The sequence below is a fragment of the Diabrotica undecimpunctata genome, chromosome 5, assembly GCF_040954645.1.
Source record: "Diabrotica undecimpunctata isolate CICGRU chromosome 5, icDiaUnde3, whole genome shotgun sequence".
Lineage (NCBI taxonomy): Eukaryota > Metazoa > Arthropoda > Insecta > Coleoptera > Chrysomelidae > Diabrotica > Diabrotica undecimpunctata.
In genome coordinates this window covers 151,989,478-152,012,721 of record NC_092807.1, presented here as the reverse complement: position 1 = coordinate 152,012,721, position 23,244 = coordinate 151,989,478, and the positions used below count along the sequence as shown (strand labels likewise).

Below are 23,244 nucleotides of genomic sequence, written 5' to 3'. Positions count from 1 at the left end.
TTCCATTCCATATTTTAATTGTGTCTTCTAATATTTGTAGCTTTTAGTATTAGGTTTTAGTCATTTTAACCAGTATGGAGGTCTGATATGGTCATAACCTGGAAAAAAAGAAGAGGAAGATTCTGTCTGCAAAATCTTTGACAGCAAAATGTTTTCTGTTTTTATAAAATATTCATTTCTTACTTCGTAAAGTATGTTTAATTCTAACTTCAAACTTATCTCTCAAGAAGAATAATTCTTTTATATTTTCTCAAAATAACTTCCAGTCGAACAAGTATCGACAACGACATAATAACAGGAAACGCCACCATTCTGTGACCTTTCTCATTTGTTGCGACTCCTGAATGAGTCTTTTAACCACTTTATAACAATCTAACAATTACACACAGGTCATTGCGCGTATCATCCGTATTTTTAGAGAACGGTTGATATCGATTCTAACAACGAACACTACAGAATGTATATAGTTGTTTAATGAATTAAGACTTGGACAACCATCGATTTGGCGCCGAATACGAAGTTTCGCCCAGAAATGCGACAGTTTTCAGCAATTCATATGTACAACTTCCAGCCACATTATTAGATAAATGTGACATTGCCAGGCGAACGCAATGTGCTTCAATCGTATCAGAACAGGAGAAATTTTTACACAGTTGACAGAAAATTTACAAAGTGGAAATATGTATAGCAAAAAATAAATAAATCATTTATGAGATATCGAAATAATCATCTACATTTACATAACACAGCAAAGTTTTTTTTAATTATGTTCATTTAAATATAAAAACGGATAATCGAAAAGCATGGTCACAAGCTTCAATATTTTCAGTAGAATGTTTAGACCACTGCCCATTTTTCTTTTTTCACCGAAGCTACCACTGTATCTGAAAAACTGCACAGAATTTGTTCAAATATTGTTAGGGGAACCTTATAACTGGCTCCCTATATGAGAGGGTTGGAAATCTTTTGATTCCAAGCCTTACTTCAAAGGACTTGTGAGTGGATGTATCTCCATAGGTTTGGTTCTTCGGTGACCGTTGAAGGATAAGGATTGTTAAGGTGAGCAAATATTGCTCCAGAAAAATAAAAGCACTTTAAGTTTATCGACTTATAATTAACTTATTTTTAGAATAGAGAGGTTCAAAACGACCGTAGCTGACTATACAATATCCAATAATTCTTTCTTTATCACACGTAAAAGAGAAAACCGTATTTATGAGAAAAATGCCCGATTTCGGCGTAGAGAAATATTTTATACGTGAATTGAGAGTGTTTTAAAATGCACATGCCTCAAGGGCGGTGTGTGAGAACGAACTGATAAAATACTACTTGATGCGTAAAAGTGTAGATTACGCCTCTTGTATTTAGGTGCGAAAACTATTTAATAGGCTGTGGCGCCATTGAGTCGGCTATCCCGAGCAAACTTGATATTAGTGAATATTTTACTTATTCTACACTAAGAAAAGTGTAAAGAACTATATTTTTATTTTATATTTTAAAATGATATGTTCATTTCTGGAACATATTGTACAAATCACTTCAATAAAGGTGGTCACGATACCATAACGGAATTACGACAGCTTATAAAAGAAATATGGACACAAAAATTCCTCCACAATGATTGGAATATTGGAATACTTTGCACCATACACAAAAAAGGAGATATCTTTGAATGCTCTAACCATAGAGGAATTATGCTTCTAATGCAACGTATAAAATATTTTTCACGGTACTATGTCACCGTAAGGCACCATATGCAGCACGGATAGTAGGAAAATACCAGGCTAGTTTCAGAGGTGGTAAATCGACAATTCATCAGATTGCAACCCTGAAACAAAGTTTAGTAGAAACACAGGAATATGGCATTAATCATCACATATTTATAGACGACAAAGCAGCCTACGACTCTGTGAATAGAAGATAAATGTACAGAGCAATGAAAGAGCTAGCAATACCAAATCAGTTGGTAAATTTATTAATGACGAACGAGTTCTTTTATAGGAAACTCAGATCATGCAGTTATAACGGCTCACATCCAATTCAATCAAATACTACCCCGCAAAAATAATATTGTAACATATGCTACTACCGACTTTTCTGAAGTTGACACACAACTCTCTCAAATCGACTGGCATTTATTTTTTGCAGACCTAAACGACCCCTCATTAATGTGGACTGCATTTCTCGATAAAGTCCACAATATAACTTCTACAAATACCACCTTCCGTAAGATTTATAAAAACAACCTTAAACCCTGGATAAACCGAACAGCAATTAAACAAATTTTTCACCGCAGATTTTCAAATAACTTAAAAACATCTCTAAAAACTCTAAGACAAAATTTTGAAGCAAATGTGCAAAATTATGAAGAACTTTGATAGCAAAATCCTTCATAAGTAAAAAACTTTTAAGAAGAGCGCGTGGTATCATGAATCAATACAACCCCGAAGCAACATTCGAAAGAGTCGCAGGTAAGGTTGGTTAACTTGTTCAGTAAACGGACCGGAGCCTTGACACTGTCCAAAGTAGAAATATCTATGGTGGCCGAAGCTCTGGTTAAAAGTCACGCGTTTTACCCGTTTTGGAAGTACTCTAGAATTTCACTCAGATCAAGGAAAGAAATTCTAGTCCAAAATATTGAAAAAGGGTGTAATATGCTGGTCATAAGGGAAAGAACGACGGTCCAATTGTAACGAATCGTTTCTCTACCAGTATCACATTTTGCCAAGTGATCCTTTGTTCGGGTGCCCAGAGGACACAATAAAGGTTAACACATATGCAGAAGATCTGTAACGAAAATTAAAACACATACATTCGGTGGATCGAGTAGCTCAGGAGTCATCACTGCCGGTCCTAGGCCCGGGTAAAGAAGGAAGGTTGGGCAGTGGGCTGACAACCCACTCCCGGAAAAAACACACTGTTAGGAACCTGAACATCTGCCTCGGAATACAGGATGGAACTTTCGGAAACGACTCAAGCTACGGAACATGGACTATATATTTGGAAACCGAAATGTGAGGACACTAAATAAACCAGGAGCTCAAGCCGCACTTCTGCAAGAACTAAAAAGATATAAGCTCATGATTACTGCTCTTCAGGAGACAAGATGGCTGGGGAAAGGTGCCAGGGACACTAAAACGCACACAATACTATGTAGTGGAAGGAACACGAAAGCAAAGAATGTGGAGTTGCATTTGTAGTGGATAATGATTTTAAGTCAAAAATCATAGACTTCCAGGTAGTCAGTGAAAGGATATGCAAATTAAGAATTTGCCTACTTCTTCAACCTAATAATAATAAACATTCACTGCCCAACAGAACAACAAGAACAAAATACAAAGGAAAGCTTCTACCAACAGCTGGATATAGTATATGACAATGCGCCAACAATGAGTGATATGAATGCTAAAATAGGCAAGGAGCCGCAGTTCTATGGCACAACAGGAAAACACCCACTGCACAATGAAACAAGCGAGAAGGAGTTTTTGATAAATTTTTCCACCAGTAAAAACATGGTTATAAGTGTTCCATATGCTTCCCACATAAAGACAAACACAAAATGACATTAATTTCAACAGATGGAACCACAACCAATCAAATCGACCATGTGCTGATAGACAAAAGGGCAGCCAGTAGTATCTCACTTGTGAGCATACGACGAGAAGCACGCTGTGGATCAGACCATATATTTACTACCAAATTTAGATGCGAGTTAACAAAGAGAGAAACGAAAGACAACAAAGAATAAACAAACTGGACCTGGAAAAACTGAAGATTCAGGAATGTAAAGAGAAGTTCGAAAAAGAAGTCGCAAATGAGTTAAGGACGCTAGAACTACACTCCATAGAGGGCAAATGGAATAATATCAAAACAGCAGTACTGACAGCGGCAGCGTCCACCCTGGAAATCAAGAAGGGAATCAAGGCGGGAAGAGGAGCATGGTTCGATGACGAGTGCAGACAAGCAATAGAGGAAAGAAATGAAGCACACAAAATGTATAAAACGAGAAGGACACTGGAAAGACGAACATAATTTGAAGTCGCAAGACCGAAAGAAGACAAGATATGTAGAAATAAAAAAAGGAGCCTATGAAAATGGACAAACAGAAAAAATGGAAGAAAATTTCAAAAACAACGAAATTAGAAGGGCTTACGGATACCTAAAAAAGATAAAAAGTGGGTATAAACCTCAAACAAGTCTATGTAAAGATGAAAGTGGCCAACAAATAATCAGTGACCAACAGAAAGTCACAGAAACCTGGAAGCATTATTTTACGAACTACGTAGAAGAAAATGGAGTAGAAGCTACAACCATAGAGGAAGTTCTCGAAGCTATTAAGGCCCAGAAAAACAATAAAGCCCCGGGAGTTGACGAAATACCAGCAGAATTGTATAAGGTAGGTGGCGACCACCTAGCAAGTCACATCCACGCGCTCATCAAAGACATATGGCAAGAAGAAAAAATACCCGACGACTGGAAGAAAAGTATAGTATGCCCGATCTATAAAAAGGGCGACAAACTCCAGTGCATAAACTACCGTGGAATTTCTCTACTATGTACAGCATATAAAGTCCTCACGTATATTATAAACCAGTGGCTCCAACCACTAGCAGAAAATATTATTGGAGAGGATCAGACGGGCTTTCGACGGGGAAGATCGACACTGGATCAAATATTTACAGTCAAACAGATCTTCAAAAAATCATGGGAAAATGACATTGATATTCACAACGTCTTTGTAGACTTCAAACAGGCATACGACTCAGTCAAAAGACACAAACTCTACAATATATTGGTTGAATTGACAATACCACACAAGCTAATTAGACTCATTAAAGCCACAATGGTAACACACGGTAAGCAGCGACGCACAAGCCCTTTTTAGGAGTCCGTGTATGCAGAACATCAGCCACAGACAAGCAAGGGTGGAGGCAAAAAATAAAGGAAGCCAAGGCTCAATTTGGGCTGTAGTGTCGTAGAAGAAGAAGAAGTATAATATAGGATCCAAAAGAAACGAAAGTTCAAGGTAAAGGTAAGAAAATACAATTAAAAACAATATGTTTATACTGGATACGTTAACTTTAAGGTATAAGCAAGCTATATTCCTAAACAAACTATAAATAAATTAACAATGTTCCTTGTGGAAAATGCAAACTGAAACTTTGTTCAAAAATTTTAATTACGCTTTCTATTGAAAAGCCCGACATTACTTGCTCTAAAAAATATTGCTGTAAAGATAATATTTAATTTAATATGGATTATACAAGCAACCGGGGAGTTTTAAAGCCACAGTTAACCTTATTTCGTTTCAGGCAAAAAGTATTCCCGAGTCGAGATTTTCTTCATCGATGTTCGAGTTTTAAAAGTAGAGCTTTAAGAGGCTAAGCCTCTAGTTGTATACAGTCACAAAATTATATATAAGGTTGAAATATTTCCGATAAACTGAGTTGTGAGTTATTTTAACAAACTTTTCTTAAATACCCGCTTGAGAACAAATCAGTTACTTTGTAAAACAACTTCATCATTTGACTTTCGACTTCTAGATCAAAATCTGTTGCCAAAAGATAATTTTTAAAACCAACTTCAATGAATTTAAATTTGTTATTCAAAAAATCTGTTTTAATTTTAATTACAAAGACTGCTGATTTAGTAATGTTGCATGTTAAATGTTAAATTTCTTTTACCATTTATTCCAAAAAAAATGTCTGATCAAAAATCGGCAACACTGCTTGAATATTTATGACCGCACTTTCTAAGGACCCAAGTACAAGAAAATTGATTTCTTGTGATTGTCGTGCTTTTGATATTAAAAATGAACTATTCCAGTAAAGTAGCATTTAAACTTTAACAATTCAATCAGCTCCGACGTTTCCTAGATAAAAGTTATGTTTTAAAATTGAATTTCGGAAAGCCCAGAATAAAGTTTTCCGTTTAGGGTTTATAACTTTGCTTTGCAAGGATCTGATGACTATAAATTTATTCGTAAACACTTTAGGGATTTAGTCGTATATGATTTAGGGAGATATAAACCTGGCATTTCCAACGATACGTATTATTCAACACTTACGCATAGTCTCTTAGAGAAATGATATAAAATTATTATCCTTCTTTAATATTTTACATAAAAAAGATTACATTTCGTAAATACATGTGTTTTTTTGCTTAGTACGTAATTTTTCCAAAAAGATTAAACATAAATAAGTATTAAGTTTAATAAATGTTTAATTATGACACACACAAATTTACTTCTACTGAGTACTTCTATCCGGGTAAAGACTTGCGGTTTATAATTTATATAATCCTCTTGAAAGGGATAAGTTTTGCGTGACGGCTAATTCTTCCAGATCCAGGAGCATCAGTAAACATAGAAATGTGTAGTGAAAGATCAACCAGGTTCTTATCAGAACTATCCCTAATAATCACATCTGTGACTATAGGAAGTCTTTTATCTTCTAAAGAACACAATTTGCATACAAGAAACCGGCAGGGACACAAATTACCGACCTTTAAAAATTACAGATATGAATATAATTGTATAAAGGCCACTTGTTTACTAAATTTTTGTAAAACTGGACCTTCAAGTGTGATCGGTGGCCTATGAGATGGTAAATGACATAGAAAACCTAACGCTGGAACTATAAGATTGCACAATAACTTCACCCACAAATAGTAACTTTGAATTTAGCCCTTCATAAAACCCAAATGACCAAAGCTTGGACATGGGGAGAAATAGCCAAAAGGCCTGGTCATTGTAGAGGCGTTTAACCTGATATCCAACAAAAACCACTAGACATGCCAACGTTAGAAAATCAACAAAATATACAACGTCAACTACACAGTGAAGACCCAACAAGAGAAGAAGTGTCAAATGCGATCCTAAAACTCAAAGACAATAAAGCCCCAGGAATCGATGAAATATGTTCGGAAATGTATAAAACAGGTGGTGATCAACTTTTTGCAGAAATCCATAAACTATATATATATATTTAGGGATTCTACAGTATTCACTGCCTTCCCTCGCTCAACCGTTTCCATCTCTCTCTGTTGTTCCATTCTCCATCGTTTAGTCCTCTCTTACTCATGGCGTCGTCTACTTCGTTCCTCCAGGATTTTCGGGGTCGTCCTCTTTTCCTCCTTCCTATGGGGCTCCATTCGGTTATTCTTTTTATCCATCTGCTGTCGCTAGCTCTTCTTACATGTCCATACCACTTTAGTCTTTTTTGTTCTATATATGTTAGTATGTCTGTTGTTCTTTGCTTTATTTCGTCATTACTTCTCCTATCCATTCTTGTTACTCTGCAGCATCTTCGCAGGCATTCCATCTCTGTTGCTATTATCTTACTGCTGTTTTTCTTGTTTATGATCCAATTTTCGGCCCCATATGTCATAATACTTCGCACTAATGTTTTATAAATCTGCGTTTTTGTCTTCATATTTAGGTGTCTATCCCACCATACTGAGTTAAGTTGTCGGATTGCTGTTCTTGTTTGTCCTAATCTTTGTGTAATTTCTTCCTCTGTTGTTGCCTTTTTCGTGATTATAAACCCCAGGTATTTGAATTTATCCTTTCCTTTGATTGTTACGTTGTCATCAATCTGTAGATCTTCTATGTCTTCTTCACTTGTAGATAGGTACTCTGTTTTCGCGAGGTTAATATCTAGGCCAGCCTTGGTATATTCTTCTTGTAGTTTCTTCATCATGTAGCTGAGGTCGTCTTGGTCTTGTGCAATCACTACTTGATCGTCTGCAAAACTTAACGTATATAGGTATTCGTTCCGTACCGGTACTCCCATGCCTTCGCATTTTCTTTTCCATGTAGTCAAGGCTTTCTCTAAGTATATTTTGAGTAACTAAGAATTTTAGAGAAACTAATAGTACTTATATGGCAGAATGAATGGGTACCAGAAGAGTGGCTGAAGGGAATAATATGTCCGTTGCATAAAAAGGGTGATCAACTGGAGTGTAAGAACTATAGAGGCATTACTCTGTTAGCATCTGCGTATAAAATTTTCGGCAATGTATTATTTGAAAGACTTAAACATTTTACAAAGGATATTGTTGGTCAATATCAATGCGGATTTACTGCTGGAAAGTCAACTACACATCAAATGCAAGCACCTAGGCAAATTCTAGATAAGTCACTAGAATAAAACAGAAACACACCATCTCTTCATTGACTTCAAAGCAGCCTATGACAGTGTAAAACGAACTGTATTATATAATGCAATGATAGACTTTGGGATCCCATCTACGTTAGTTAAGTTGACCCAACTAACAATGCAAAACGTAAGCTCATGCGTTAGAATTGAAGGAGAAAACTCTACGTTCTTTGACATTAATAATGGTCTAAGACAGGGGGACGCGTTGGCGTGTCTGCTCTTTAATATTGCCTTGGAAAATGCAATCAGACAATTAAATATTAGAATGAATAGAACTATTTTTAATAGATCGACGCAAATTCTCGCATTCGCTGACGATATAGTTATAGTAGACAGAAGTATGACAGACATGGTGCAGTGTTTTACAAGGCTTGCGGACGCAGCAAGTGAATTAGGACTTGTGGTAAACGAGGAAAAAACCAAATATATGTTGGTTTCTCAAAACCCTCGAAATATCGAAGAGAGAATTCCAATTAACAACCATACCTTTGAGCAAGTCAAATAATTTACATATCTTGAATCGTTAGTAAACGCAACAAACACGACAAAAGACGAAATAAAAAGACGCATAGCAATAGCAAACGGAACTGTTCACGGTCTCTAGAAACGTTTAAAAAATAAAAATATAAAACGTGCAGTAAAACTTTAATATATAGAGGACCTTAATAAGACCGGTTTTAATATGGGGCTGAAACGTCGACCTTATCTCAAAATGATAAAAGACTTCTTGTTATTTTTGAGAGAAAAATCCTTAGAAAGATTTTTGGGGCCGTTAATGAAAATCGATCCAGATATTGTGAAATTAGTTAAAGTGCAGAGGCTTAGATGGGCTGGACACATTGCTAGGATGTCAGATCACGAATACACGAAGAGATTAACATTTTCAAAACCAGAGAGCCTTGTTTGTGAGCAGGCCAAGATCCACAACGGATTGTCGAGTCACTTATGATGATGATGCCAACGTTAAAGCTGACCAGCTCGCTCACCAATTGTTTAAAAGTGGGAAAATCATAGGCTCGACAAATTTTTGGAATGAAAAATCCAACGGTAGTAGGAAAGGGAGATTGAGGTACTGTCAAGACCGGAACGGAACAAATAAAGAAATTCGGCACAATAACAAGGAAACGTCTAGCAGAAATAATGACTAAATCTGATAAACTCCCAAAAATCTGAATGAAAGCCATAGTCTTATTGAAACCTGGAAAAGACACGAGATGATCCCAAGAGCTATAGACCAATATCGCTGCTGTGCCACCTATATAAGGTCCTCGAACGAATGATCTTTAACAGGTTGACAGCTGCTATTGAGCCTCTTCTCAATACCCAACAAGCTAAATTTGGACCTGGTAAAAGCAGCACTTCGCAAATACTTAAACTAACTTAATACATAGAAGATGGTTTCTAAAATTATAAAATCAGCGTTTTATAGATCTTACACTTGCCTATGATACGTTTAACCATATGCTGCTTTTTGAGTAACATTATAGCATGACCACAGACTTCACTCTTACCCGTTTAATAAACAATTTGCTCCAAAATCTCAATTTTTTCGTAGAATTCCAAGGAAACTGAAGTCGCTGGAGGAAAGAAAAGGAAGCCACAAGGGAGCGTTTTGGCCTCAACTCTATTTAAAATCTATATGAACGACCAACCCTTATTAGAAGACACACAGAGCTTTATATACGTGGACGATGGTGCCATTACAGTCCAATCCGACGCCTTCGAAACTATTGAACAGAAATTATTTGAAGCCCTCATAAATTTTAGTGCCCACTTCAAGAAAAATAACATAAATCCAAATTCAGCCAAAACTCAAACCTGCACCTGTCATCTATAAAAGAAGCAGGTAACAAGAAAAATCCAGGTTGCATGGGAATGGACTCAATGGTAGGCAACTAATTTTGGTGGGATCCAGACGTATATATTTTAAAATAGATTTTGAGAGGTCCAGAAAAAAAAATGGAGAAACTTCGTTATACGCCTCCATCGAGTGAATTAAATAATTTAATTAATTAAATCAACATTAATTTAAATTTCAATTAAAAAATTAATTTAAATCAAAATGGATGGTTACAACAGTAAATCTACTAAGATGTTAATTGGAGCTGGAAGGTCAGATAATAGAACAAATGATAGAGTTTAAATATCTAGCTCTAGCTAAATTAAACATCACATTATCTAGCTACGGAAAGTTCGAAACGGAAGTGGAAGATCAAGTGAATAGAGAAAACAGAGCCCGCAAGCTGCCTTAATGAAACAATATGAAGAAATAAAAATATATGGATAGAAACGAAAGGCAGAATTTACAAAACACTCATCAGACCAATAATGGCATACGCGGCAGAAACAAGCCCTGACATAGAGAGGACAAAAAGCATGAGAGAAACAGCAGAGATAAAAACACTAAGAAAAACTGATGGTAAGACACTATGGGACAGAGCTAGAAATACAGACATACAACGTAGATGCAAGGTAAAGAACATCAAGAACTGAGTAAGAAATAGAAGAGTAGAATGAAACGATCATATAAATCGAATGACAACAAATAGAGTAGTAAAGACGGCAAGATATTGTTCCCCAATAGGCCCAATAGGAAGACGATGGAACGACAACTTACTGGAGGCACATTGAAAACAGAAAGTCATGTCTATATAAAAAGAAGAATTCAACCTTCCATCTGTACACAAAGACGGATGGGCGACATGGAAAGCGCTCAATATACTTTGTGCTTGATTGATAAGATCCAGATCCAAAATAAATGGGGTCCCCTGTGAGTCATATGCGACTGTGGAGAAAATCAAACTGTATGCCGAGCCGCATGTTCAGTGAAGGACCTGGTTTACGCTGTATCAAATACGCTTGCTCTCCAGCAACCTTCATCTCCAACAGTTAAAATACTTTGGACATACGAGTATAATGAGAGCAAACACAGAGAACATGAAAAGACTTATTATCCAACTAAAGGTAGAAGGCCGATGGTCACGAGGTAGATCTCCAACAAGATGGATCGACCAAATTACAGGAATATACTAAAGATTTATGTATGGGTTAAAAAAAATGACCAGAGACACATCTTTGGAGACGGACAATATACGACATTACGATAATCACTCCGTCCGGGTGATCGCTATGCTTCGGACATGAATAAATATAAACTATTTAACATTATTATGGATGAGATAATAATGGAAAAGTGTAAAGGAAAGGGATATAAAATGAGGAATAAGGACGTGAAAATAGTATGTTGTGCAGATGACACTGTCCTGGTAGTAGAGAATAAAAATGATCTTCAAAGACTCTTACATCGTTTTAACTGAAAAGGGAAAAGTTTGAATATGGCAAGAGCAACTAAAAAACTAAATGCGTAACCGCTTCTAAAGAACCGATACAATGTAAAATGATAGTTGACGTGAAAGTGATGAACAAAAAATGAAGTTTAATTATCTAGGGATGGAGATATCCAGCCTAAGCAACACGAAAAATAGAGGAAGATGCCAAGATTCAAAAACTAATAAAGTAGCAGGCCTAAATGGCATAATATGGAGAAATACACTTCTATGGAGAAATAAATTTTGTGATTATTTATCCCTAAAAGGATTGTTTATTTAACTTTATTATTTTAATTATGTAAAAAAAACTAAAAGTTTTAAACACTGTATAAGTGAATTAGGCTGGTTTGTCATAATATATACATGTGAGGCTCGTAAACCACTGCTACACGTATAAACACTGCTATGCTTTGCATCAGTTAAGCATATAATCCATTTATTAGGATTCAAACGTGATGTTACATATCGTGCTGGAGGGCTATGGTGATCCTCGCATTCCATAAAAGATAAGCTCCAATAATTGCGATTGCTATTGCGAGTACGGCCGTGATATGTGACCAAGCAATCGCTCACAAATGTTATTTCTATGGCTCAATATAAGTATGCTTGCTATTGAAGGATTTTTACCAGATACTTCAAAGGATTTTCTGGTAAAAAAATTTACACTGTTCTCTGTGTCTACCCATCTTAAGAATTAGAAACATTTTTAAAATATGCCTCCTAATTATGCAAAACTTACTAAAAAAAACTATATTAAAAATTTCTTTGTCTGGATTACGTACATAGGTCACTAGCCTCTAAACCTAAAATTAGCGAAATGAATAGAATAGAATAGAATATTCTTTATTAATCCCATCAGATGACATTGTGATATAGGACAAGTCATATAGTACATAAAGCATGATCAACAAGTTATATAGGACAATTACATAAAACAAAATCAATAAAATATAAAAAAAAGATATGCGATATAGAGCGTCTCTGAACCCCTCGGTCCTCATTCCCTGTAGTCTTTTATAAAGTCAAAATAATCATTTAGGTTGTAAACGCATAATTGGATCAAGCATGCTTTTAATTTATTTTTGAATTTTTGAATATTATTTTCATTTCTTATAATAAGTGGCAAACAATTGTAAAATTTAGATCCTGCAAAATCAGGGATAGTTTCAAAGAGAGTTGTGGAGTGTTTACACACGCTTATCAACCTCCCGTGTCTTGTCGGGTATTTATGAAAGTCAGAGTTGAGGGTAAAATTTTGAAATTTAGTTTTGACGTGAATAATACACTTATAAATATATAAAGCATGAAAAGTCAACAGTCTGTGTTCAATAAAATATTTACGACATGATTGTCTATTATCAATATTGAATATCAATCTAAGAATTCTCTTTTGAGTTATAAAAACTCTAGAAGAGTTTCTAGAGTTTCTCCACAAGACAACATGATAGGCCATATATGAATAAACCAATGCATAATACACACTTATCCATTGATTGGTGTTAAATAGGGTTTTCAACTGAAGGAACGCATAGTAACCCTTATTCATTGTTTTGCAGACTTTAGTGACATTTTCATCCCATGTCATATTACTTTCTAGAATGCTACCAAGAAATAGTGTTGTATCACTAAAGGGTATTTCCTCAGAACTAACTGTGATTTTACAACCATGGGATGGCTTACAGCGCGAGTAGAACTGCATATAAATAGTTTTCTTTGCATTTACCATTAAAGAGTTCCTTTTACACCAGGTTGTAAATTCCTGTGCTACTAAGTTCATTTTTGAAATGAGTTCGACTTCAGTTGACTCGTCAACTACAATTGTTGAATCATCTGCATAAAGAACTGTATGGTCTGCAGTTAAAAAATTTATCAAATCATTGACATATAAAAGAAATATTAAGGGTCCCAATACGGAGCCTTGCGGTACACCTTGATCAAGATTAAAAACAGATGACTTCTTATTATCGACTTTTACTAGGAATTTACGATGTTGTAAGTATGACCTTAACCAGTTCAAGAAATGACCCCGAAAACCAAGGGCTTCTAATTTATGCAGTATAATTTCAATGTCAATAGAGTCAAAAGCCTTAGTTAAGTCAAAAAAGAGTGCACTCACATACCTTTTTCGATCCAAAGCAGCGTGGATATAATTAAATAATGAAATAGAATCACTCTCTGTAGATTTATTAGGAAGAAACCCATGCTGGCATTTATTTATTAAGATATCATATTTATTTAGAAAATTTATCATTTTACTGTAAATACACTTTTCGATAATCTTAGAGAGTACACTTGTTACGGTGATTGGCCTGTAATTATCAACCAAACATGGATCTCCCTTTTTGAAAATTGGACTAACTACTCCCGTTTTAAGGTCACTTGGAAACTTGCCATCCTTGACAGATAGGTTGATGATGTGAGAGAGAACAGGAGATATATATGAAGAAATGTATTTAATTATTTTAGTGGGGATTTGATCAATACCTACTGAGCTGCTATAGTTTAAGGAAGATATAGCATTTTCAATATCAAATGGTGAGACCTCAGAAAAAAAGAATGTGTTGTTAATTGTCATAGTTGTGAAATCGTTAAAGGTATAGTTATTGAAATGTTTTAATAATGTGCGTTTGACTGATGTACAAAAATACTGACCAAATTTGTTTGCTATGTGTTCTGGATGTATCAATAATTTATTATTGTCAGTAATGCTCCACTCAAAATTGTTTTTATTTTTACCAGTTTGACGATTCACAGTTTTCCATATCTCCTTCCTTCTTTTATTATTATTTTGATCATGTAGATAACTTTGATATGAGGCTTTTTTTATATCCTTTACCTTACGGATAAAGTTGGCCTTTTGTATTTTATAGTTATACATTAAATCTGGATTACCACTAACATTTGCTAGCCAAAATAAATCCTTCAGCTTTTACTAAGCTGAAGCATTTCAGTATTGGTCCATTTTCTGTTGGTATTAGTAGTTATGCGTTTTGATATTAAAGGACATATATCAATATGATAGGAGACAGTATTCAAAAAAGTTCTATAAAGCTCTAATGTATGTAGGTGTTCAAATATTCTATATAAAAATAAGGAATTTCAGAGAAAAAAATAAAATAAAAAAATATAATAACAAAAATAATAAGAATACTATATATATATATATATATATATATATATATATATATATATATATATATATATATATATATATATATATATTGATTTATCATAAAAATTAAACAAATCTGTTTTTTTCAAACAATCATTGCTAAGGAGCCAGGCGACATAATTTAAATTACTGATTTTTATTTTTTGGTTAATTCTTTCGTAAATAAGATATGGTAGAATACTTGAACATGAGTTTTACAAATAGAAGGCAGATATCGAGCACAAATCTTTTAATAAATATTGTTTAAGTATAGTTACTAATAAATTATTGCAGAAAACCTTATTTCAAGCCTGTTACAAAGTCATTTATTTGAGTGGTGTCATTAAGTTTCAAAAGGTATCTACCCTGTCTGTTATTTGCATAATTATTGTATGTGAATGTTTATGACATGCTTGATATGCTGGATAGCCTACTATTTTTTGACAAAGTAAGTCCAAAACGTTAAAATTTTTATTCTACATCAGCTTTGAGTTGTTGTCGAAGTTTTGCTACTTTTTCTTTCACTACAAAAGATTTTTTTGGCTTATTTCAGATGTCCCTGAAGACGCTCTGAGAGCTAAAATGCTTAGGCAAGATATAATAAAGAACTTTGTTGATAACTGCATTTTATTTGTAAAATTCTTTCGTACTCTGGTCAAACTTTTCAATTTTGCCTGTTTTGTTTCTTCTTCTTCTTCAAGTGCCATCTTCGGTTGGCGATCATCAGGGCTATACGTATTTTCGAAACTGCTGACCGAAACAATTCGTTGCTGCTACAGCTATACCATTTCCGTAGATTCTTTAGCCAGGAGTTTCGTCTTCTTCCTATGGACCTTTTTCCTGCTATTTTCCCTTGCATAATTATTCGAAGCAGTTCATATCTTTCGCCTTTTCTAATGTGTCCCAAGTATTGCAGTTTTCGTTTTTTGATCGTAAATATGACTTCCTTTTCTTTATTCATTCTTCTCAAGACCTCGACATTTGTAACTCTCTCGGTCCATGATATTCTCAGGATTCTGCGATACATCCACAGTTCAAATGCCTCTAATTTTTTGGTATCAACCTTTTTCAACGTCCATGACTCCATTCCGTAGGACAGCACAGAAAGTACGTAACATCTCATCAGGCGAAGTTTCATTTCAAGGCTCAAATCTCTTCCGCAGAACACTCTCTTCATTTTAGTGAATATGGATCTGGCTTTTTCTATTCTTATTTCGATTTCTGCTGAGCTATCGTTGTCTTCATTTATAAAAGTGCCTAAATATTTGTATTTGCTAACTCGATCGATAATTTCATTGTGTAAATATAAATTTTGGACATTTTGTGTTGATTTCGATATTACCATAAATTTAGTTTTCTTTATGTTCAAAGATAGTCCATATTCTTCGCTGCAGTCTGCTATCTTATTCACTAATGTCTGTAGCTCTTCAACTGTTTCTGCGATCAGAACGGTGTCGTCGGCAAATCTCAGATTGTTTAATCTAACACCACTTATTTTAATACCTACGGATTGCTCAGAGAGTGTTCTATTCATTACGTCTTCGGAATAGAGATTAAACAGGGTTGGTGACAGTATACACCCTTGTCTCACACCTCGCTTTATTTCAATTTCTTCAGTGGTATTATTCTCTACTCTCACTACTGCTTTCTGATTGTAGTACATATTTGCTACTAGTCGGATGTCTGGTTTATCTAAATTCTTTTCTGTCAGGAGTCTGATTAGGTGATCATGCCGCACTTTATCAAGGGCCTTGTTGTAATCTATGAAATACATGAATACATCTTGATTTATGTCAAGACATCTTTGAGACATAACGTTCAGTGTAAACAACGCCTGTCTTGTTCCAAGTCCATTTCGGAATCCAAACTGGGTATAATTGATGTCCATTTCCAGTTTTCTGTGTACTCTAGAGTGTATAATTTTCAGGAATATTTTCAGTACATGGCTCATCAGACATTGTACGGTAATCACTACATTGTTTGGCATTTATCTTTTTTGGTATAATAACAAAGGTGGATAAAAGCCATTCTTGTGGTATTTTGTTTCTGTTTTGTATCTGTTTTGTTTATTTCTTTATTTTTATAGTGTTTTTCTTTTCTCTATTTGTATAAAAAATTAGTTCTTATTAAAATTAATTCGTATTCTTTAATTTTCAATATAAATTGAATACTAATTATGTACGAAAATTTTTGTTAGGTTATGTTTTGATGACGATAGGTCTTTTATATCTCTCCAAATATAATATCTCTCAAAATAAATGTCTGTATTATTTTTTTGTTACAAATATAAGTCCTAAGCACACGCGGTTAAAAACTACGACGAAATCTAATAGTTAGGAAAGGAAATATCTAAACAAAAAAGAAGAATCTTGCGATATTTTTAATAACGCTTGGATATAAATCAAGTTTTTAAATCCGGTGTCTATAATTTTGGAATAAATCATAAATATAGTTATGGAAGTTCTGAAAAAAGTCACAAAAGAAATCTCATTTTTTTAGTTAATAATGTAATGTTATAAAGTTTATTCACATGTTTTATAAAGTAACAAATTAGTAATGCACTGGTAAATATGTAGGTTCCACATTACTGAATTCCATGTGTATTTTGCGATAAAAAAATGTTTCGAATATTTAATGTGTTTATATCACCCACTCAACAGTTTTTATTTAGTATGTTTTTAATTCCATTTACTTAGAATAAATATTTCAAGCACAAATATTTATCGCAAATATTTTTGGGGGATTTAAATTAAACATTTATCCCCTTTATCTGTAAATTAATAAAATCGTTATAGGAATCGTTACATAAATTAATAATAAAAAGCTCTCTAACACCCTGAAATATTGATTCATTTAAATGAAGTTCGCTTGCCAATGTACTACAGGGAAATAAGCAAAACTTAAGGGGGTTCAGGATATCTTAATATCATCAATGAAAGGCTAAAAGTATTTCTGATACCAAAATAACCGGCAATAAATTGTTGGAGAGGCAAAATGTATGGACGAGAACGTGACAGGTGATTGGTTACAAAATACATGGCCATAACTAATAAGGCAACCATACAAGGATGAAGATATCTTCAATGGCGATAGAACTGGTGTGTTTTACAAATTAAAGCCAGACAAAACTTTAAATTTCAAAAATCAAAAATGTGTCGGTGAAAAGCTTTCAAAACAAAGAGTCACTGCTTTTGTTTGTACAAACATGACAGGAACAGAGAAAAGAAAGCTTCTGATTACTGGGAAAAGTTTACATCATATATGTTTCAAAAACATAAAAACACTACCTGTAAACTACACAGCCAACAAAAATGCTTCTGCTATTTTTGAAGAACAATTAAGAAAGAGGGACAAGTTACTCTCTTCAAAAAAAAAGAAAAATTCTTCTCTTAGTTGATAACTGTGCAGCCCATCCCAAGCTTAATTTGTCCAATATCAACCTAGTTTTCTTACCAGCTAACTGCACGAGTGTCTTGCAACCTATGGACCAAGGAGTAATAAGAAGTTTAAAGTGCCATTATCGGAAACAGCTTTTGAAAAGGATGATTTTTTGTATGGATAATGGGGAACCCGTGAACATTACCATCCCTGATACAGTTCAGTTTTTAGACAAAGCGTGGAGTGAGGTTACGTCAGTGACAATTTGTAAGTGCTTTCGTCAAGCTAAATTGACTGTAGTTTCTCCCAATGTTCAGGATGTTGACGAGGATGACGAAATACCTTTGTCAGAGTGGATACAAAAATTTAATGTAAACCAAAGAGAGTTTGGAACTGATCTTGACTCCTAGATTTTAGTAGACAATCAGGTAGAAACATTTGAAGTTTTAAATGTCAAAGAAATTGCGGAACAAGTGAAAAATGTGAAAATGGATGTTGTTGAAGATAATGAAGACGGCGTTGATTGTCCTACAATGCAAGAAGTAATGAGAGCTGCTGAGACCATATCCAGGTTTTACCAGTTTAGGGAGGCATTCACAACTACGAAAGAAGCAGCTCAGATTACCAAGGACACTATAGAAAAACTTTATTTTTCGGAAAGGGTTGTGCAGAAGAAAATAACTGACTTTATTCATCATTAGAGAACTTTTTCATAAAAAATGTAAGTTTCTTAAACATGATATGTTTTATTTCTTAATTTTTCTATCCTAAATGCAGCTGTAATAATAGATGATGCTGTAATAAAATTATGCTTTGTTAAAATTTAATTTTTTTCTACCTCTTTTATAACGTCACTCTGATATACCGTCATTTTTTTACTGGACCCTTCAATGACGCTATAACCAAGTTCCACTGTAGCTATTACTATAGAGAAAGTTAGAATTTCACTACCCAGAATGAAGGATTCTCCGGTCCTAGAAATATTCCTGTCGAATTACTAAAGGCGGGAGGTAGCTACTTGTCTATGGAACAGAAAAACACAATGAATAAGCCTATTTCAGATACGTAATATGAACATTATAGCCTGTATTTGAGAACAATAACTAGATGGAAATGTTGTAAAAACTAAATTGTGGCTGAGAAATATAAGACACACAGACACTAACGGACATACATATCGTCCAAAATAGAAACGACTTTACCACAATTGTCACCAACCTCAACAGATATGATACAGAGATGATAGGAGAAGTAAATACGAAAAATAAAAAGTTTTAATCTTCAAATTTATAATGAATAATGTCAACTAATCTTCCGTTTTTACTTACATGTCATCTTCCCGCAATTGTATATTTCACTTAATTTTCTTAATATAACCAAACTGCACAAGTTTCGCAGAATTTCACAGAAACTATGAACGTATCTACATAATACCCAAAAGTAATCAAAAAATATCTTTTAACGTCATAACCAGATAGCATTAAAGATAAACAAATCCTTGCACTGATAAAATTTTATAACTCAGTTAGTCAGGTGTTCAAGTGTTTGAGTAGGTAGTCACTGTTATCTACGGAAAGCTTAAAAACCAAATGGTAAAGTATACTTATTTTTTATAAGTGTACTCCAAGTTCATTAGGAAAAACAGCATTTGTTGAATGAGGTTTGGGATAGAACGGGATATACCAATAGAGTGAAAGGCCGTATTTTACATACATATTTAAAAAAGAAAGTACGCGCAATATACAAATTTAGGATACATATAATTAGGCACAATCATCATCAATGGTGCTACAGCTCTAAAGTAGAACTCCCAAGTCTTTATTGCCATTCACTCAGATACACTGACAACCATTGTCAGTTTGTCGCATCAATCTTCCTGAAATTCTCATCTACACCATCCTTCCTACCTCGCCCAGGCTGTGATAAAGATTATTTCTTTTAGAAAGGTTGTTCTATTGTGATAGTGCTACATGTTCTATCCATCTCTATAGTTCGATTTTATAAGAGATGTCACGCCTTTCCCATTTAATATGCCACTTAATAATACAGGAAAGATATCAACAAAAATAGCCAAACATATAAAAAAGGAAGGAATAACACCAGCTTTTAGAACAAACAACAACTTAGGCAAATATATTAAAAACAACAAGAGGCAAAATAAAAAGCACTTACACAGTGGTGTATAAAAACTTAAATGAGGCGACTGCCCAAAAACTTACATCAGTCAAACTGGTAGAGCTTTTAACAAATGTATAGCAGGACATAAAAGGGCTTTCAATAATAGAAAAACAGATTCTACATACGCACTTTACCTTGTAGATCATAATCATTCTTTTAATGCCGAATTTCAAATTCTTCACATCCAAAATAAAGGCCTTAAGCTATCTTTATGAGAATCTATGGAAATTAACAAATTAAAAAACACAGATATAATTCTGAATGACCAACTTGAGACAAACAGTTCTCCCCTCCTCAACCTATTCAGTTAAAGACTATAAAGTGTAAATACACACCCAAAATAGATCACTTGAGAAAGGCACTCTGCTAAAACAGCTGTAGTGATTAGATATTGTAATAAATTTTGTGGAAGTTTTGAAAACAAAGTTTTCAGTGTTTTATTGTTATATAAAATGAATTTCCATCAAGTAACGGTCGAATCCATCGTGATTTGTTTTTTGTACTGCGGAGCATGAAACTAGAGTTTTTCCGCAATTTGAACTTAATGTAGAAACATGTTTTTTTCGTATTTTTTTCGATAACATAGTTTATTAACTGATTGAGTGAAAAAATTGTTGTTGATAAAAGTTTGACAAAAAAATGGCCCCTCAACATAAATGCATTAAAACAGTTATCAGCACAGTTTTAATAGTTTTTGTTTCTGTGGGTTTACTAGTCAATTGTAAATTGATTGTGTAATTTTGTCATTGTAGTGTATTACAATGAGAATAAATTATGTTGTTGCGAGAGGTGCGAAAAAACAGCGAGAAACGTCGGTTCTCTAGATAAGGCGAAAACATCGGGTTGGTCGGAAAAAATATTCCCATAAAAAATTTTTTCGGAGATACCCCAGAATAAATTTACAAAGGTCTTCCATGCGAAAAGTGTTTCGAATTGATTTAAACAATTTTTTTTTAAACAAATTGTAAAAAATCAACTTTTTTGACTCGTTTTTTATATGTTTTGATCAATCTTAACAAAAAAGTTCTGTGGCAATATTTCCCTAGTTTTCTCTTACAAGCAATTTAAAACTGAAAAAAAAAACGAAAAACGACGACTTTAAGGCTCGAAAACACAAGTATAAAATATTGTTTTTGAAATTACCAGGTGCCTAAATTCAAGTTCAAACCTTCTTCTATCCTGATCAGTATTTTGGGCTTTTGGTATTTTGGGATTTACTTTTAACACATTGTTTTTTAATTTTTAATGAAGCGCTTATGACAGGTCCGGCGCTCGGGCTACCATTCGTCTGGATTATAATAGTCATAATTATAACTTATATTACATAAAATAATTATTTAAAGGCAGACAATAGTATTTTCTGTGACGCCCGATACATTAAATTCAGAAATTATAATATACATTCAGTTACATACTTAAGTATTTCACTTTTTTTTAAGTATTTTTAAGTATTATATTTTAAAGTAAATAGTCAAAAACCAAAATTTTTAGCTTGTCATATAGCTCCTGAATGCGAAGGTTAAGAGGAGAGACATCGACAGGAGAACAGTTTGGGTTTATGCCAGGAAGGAGGACAGCGGGTGCCTTGTTTGCTTTAAAACAGTTGATAGAGAAGTACGGCGAGAAGAAGAGAGAGCTACATTTGGTATTTATAGATCTTGAGAAGGCGTACGATAGAATATCTAGGCAAGAGCTGTGGAAATATGTAAGAGAGAAGTGGGTACCAAAGTAAGAACTTGTGTCGGATTGACCGAAAGTTTTCCATTGACGGTTGATTTGCATCAAGGCTCTTCACTGAGCTCCTACCTGTTTAATCTTGTTATGGATGTACTGACAGAGAAGGTAAGTGAAGGGGCTACTTGGTCATTCCTCTTTGCTGCTGATATTGTGTTAGTAGAGCAAAGAAATGTTCGAGCAGACGTTGGAAGGTTGGAGAAGGGCTATTGAAAAGGGAAGACTTAAGGTTAGCAGGTCGGAAACGGAGGACTCGTTTATGTGGTTGGGAGGAACAGCAATGGTTGGGGACTCGAATTTTTTGGAGAAAAACTAGGAGGAGTAAGAGAATTTGCCCACCGGATACAGTTGGTTTAACTCAAAGCGAATAAGCGAACTGGCAATCGATACAGCAAATCACTTTTATTTTGCTAACTAGGAACTTTATATAAATTGTTAAATAATTTAATTATATATTCCTGTTGTAAATATTTAATTGTTTCTACTTGCTTTTTAAAGAGTAATCTTGGAGCTGCATCTCTACTATTTGCAAGATTTCGAAGCCGTCTTCTATAATATTCTTCTAAGGCAGTAAACCTAATTTCAATAAAAAAGTCATAGGTGCGGAATGGTCCTAGAAATACTAGGATCCTAGAAATAACGCCTAACATTTACATCAAAATGACCCGTAGCTGCGTCTTGCTGAAACCCTATATCATTAAAATTGGCTCCAAACTTGTTTTTCACAGCAGGTACAATTTCATTTAGACTATACATTTAGTTTTTTGGTCTTTGAGTATGCCAAATATCTAGTTACTGCAATAAAAATTAGAAGAAAACGAAAAGCAAACTGGCACCAACCTGCAAATAATAGGACAGCATGATGAAATAGACTTTAAATATTGTGGATCAACTAGGGCCGTAGCACCAATGATGATGATAGTAGATAGGCTACCTATTTCCTGGCACATCCCCTAAATTGCAAGCCCTAAAATCGCAACCCCCGGTTGCAAATGCCAAACGGCTTAACGTAGGATGACGTACGAGGGCTCGTTGGAAAGGGGATGAAAAATGGGGTTGAACGCAGTATGTGCCGTGCGCATCGGAGCATGCCAAAAGGTCATTACGTCATATCTTTGGTTCTATTGGTCCGATCGGGGCGTACGAGGGCTCGTTGGAACGGGGAGGAGACGGGGACACAAAAAACAAAGATGGCAGCATTGCCAAATGGGCGCTAGAATGTATCTTTGTTGCTATTGGCACGATTTTGACGTATGAGGTGTCAAATGAAAGCGTAGGTGACACACAGAAGCCATGTCAACGATCAGTATGAACA

At 34.5% G+C, this 23,244-nt stretch overlaps 1 protein-coding gene across 9 annotated transcripts in view; it reads right to left on the bottom strand.

Moving 5' to 3' along the window:
* PIP5K59B (Phosphatidylinositol 4-phosphate 5-kinase 59B) overlaps window positions 1-23,244 on the bottom strand; it is a 188,674-nt gene that overhangs the window by 139,675 nt on the left and 25,755 nt on the right. The window contains exon 1 of one of the 9 annotated variants that reach the window (XM_072533038.1): window positions 19,346-19,434. The exons of the other annotated variants lie outside the window; for them this stretch is intronic. Coding sequence (XP_072389139.1) covers window positions 19,346-19,352 — 7 coding nt within the window. The 5' untranslated portion in view covers window positions 19,353-19,434. Of the gene's footprint in view, window positions 1-19,345; window positions 19,435-23,244 lie in introns of those variants that run through there. 9 annotated transcript variants of the gene reach the window in all.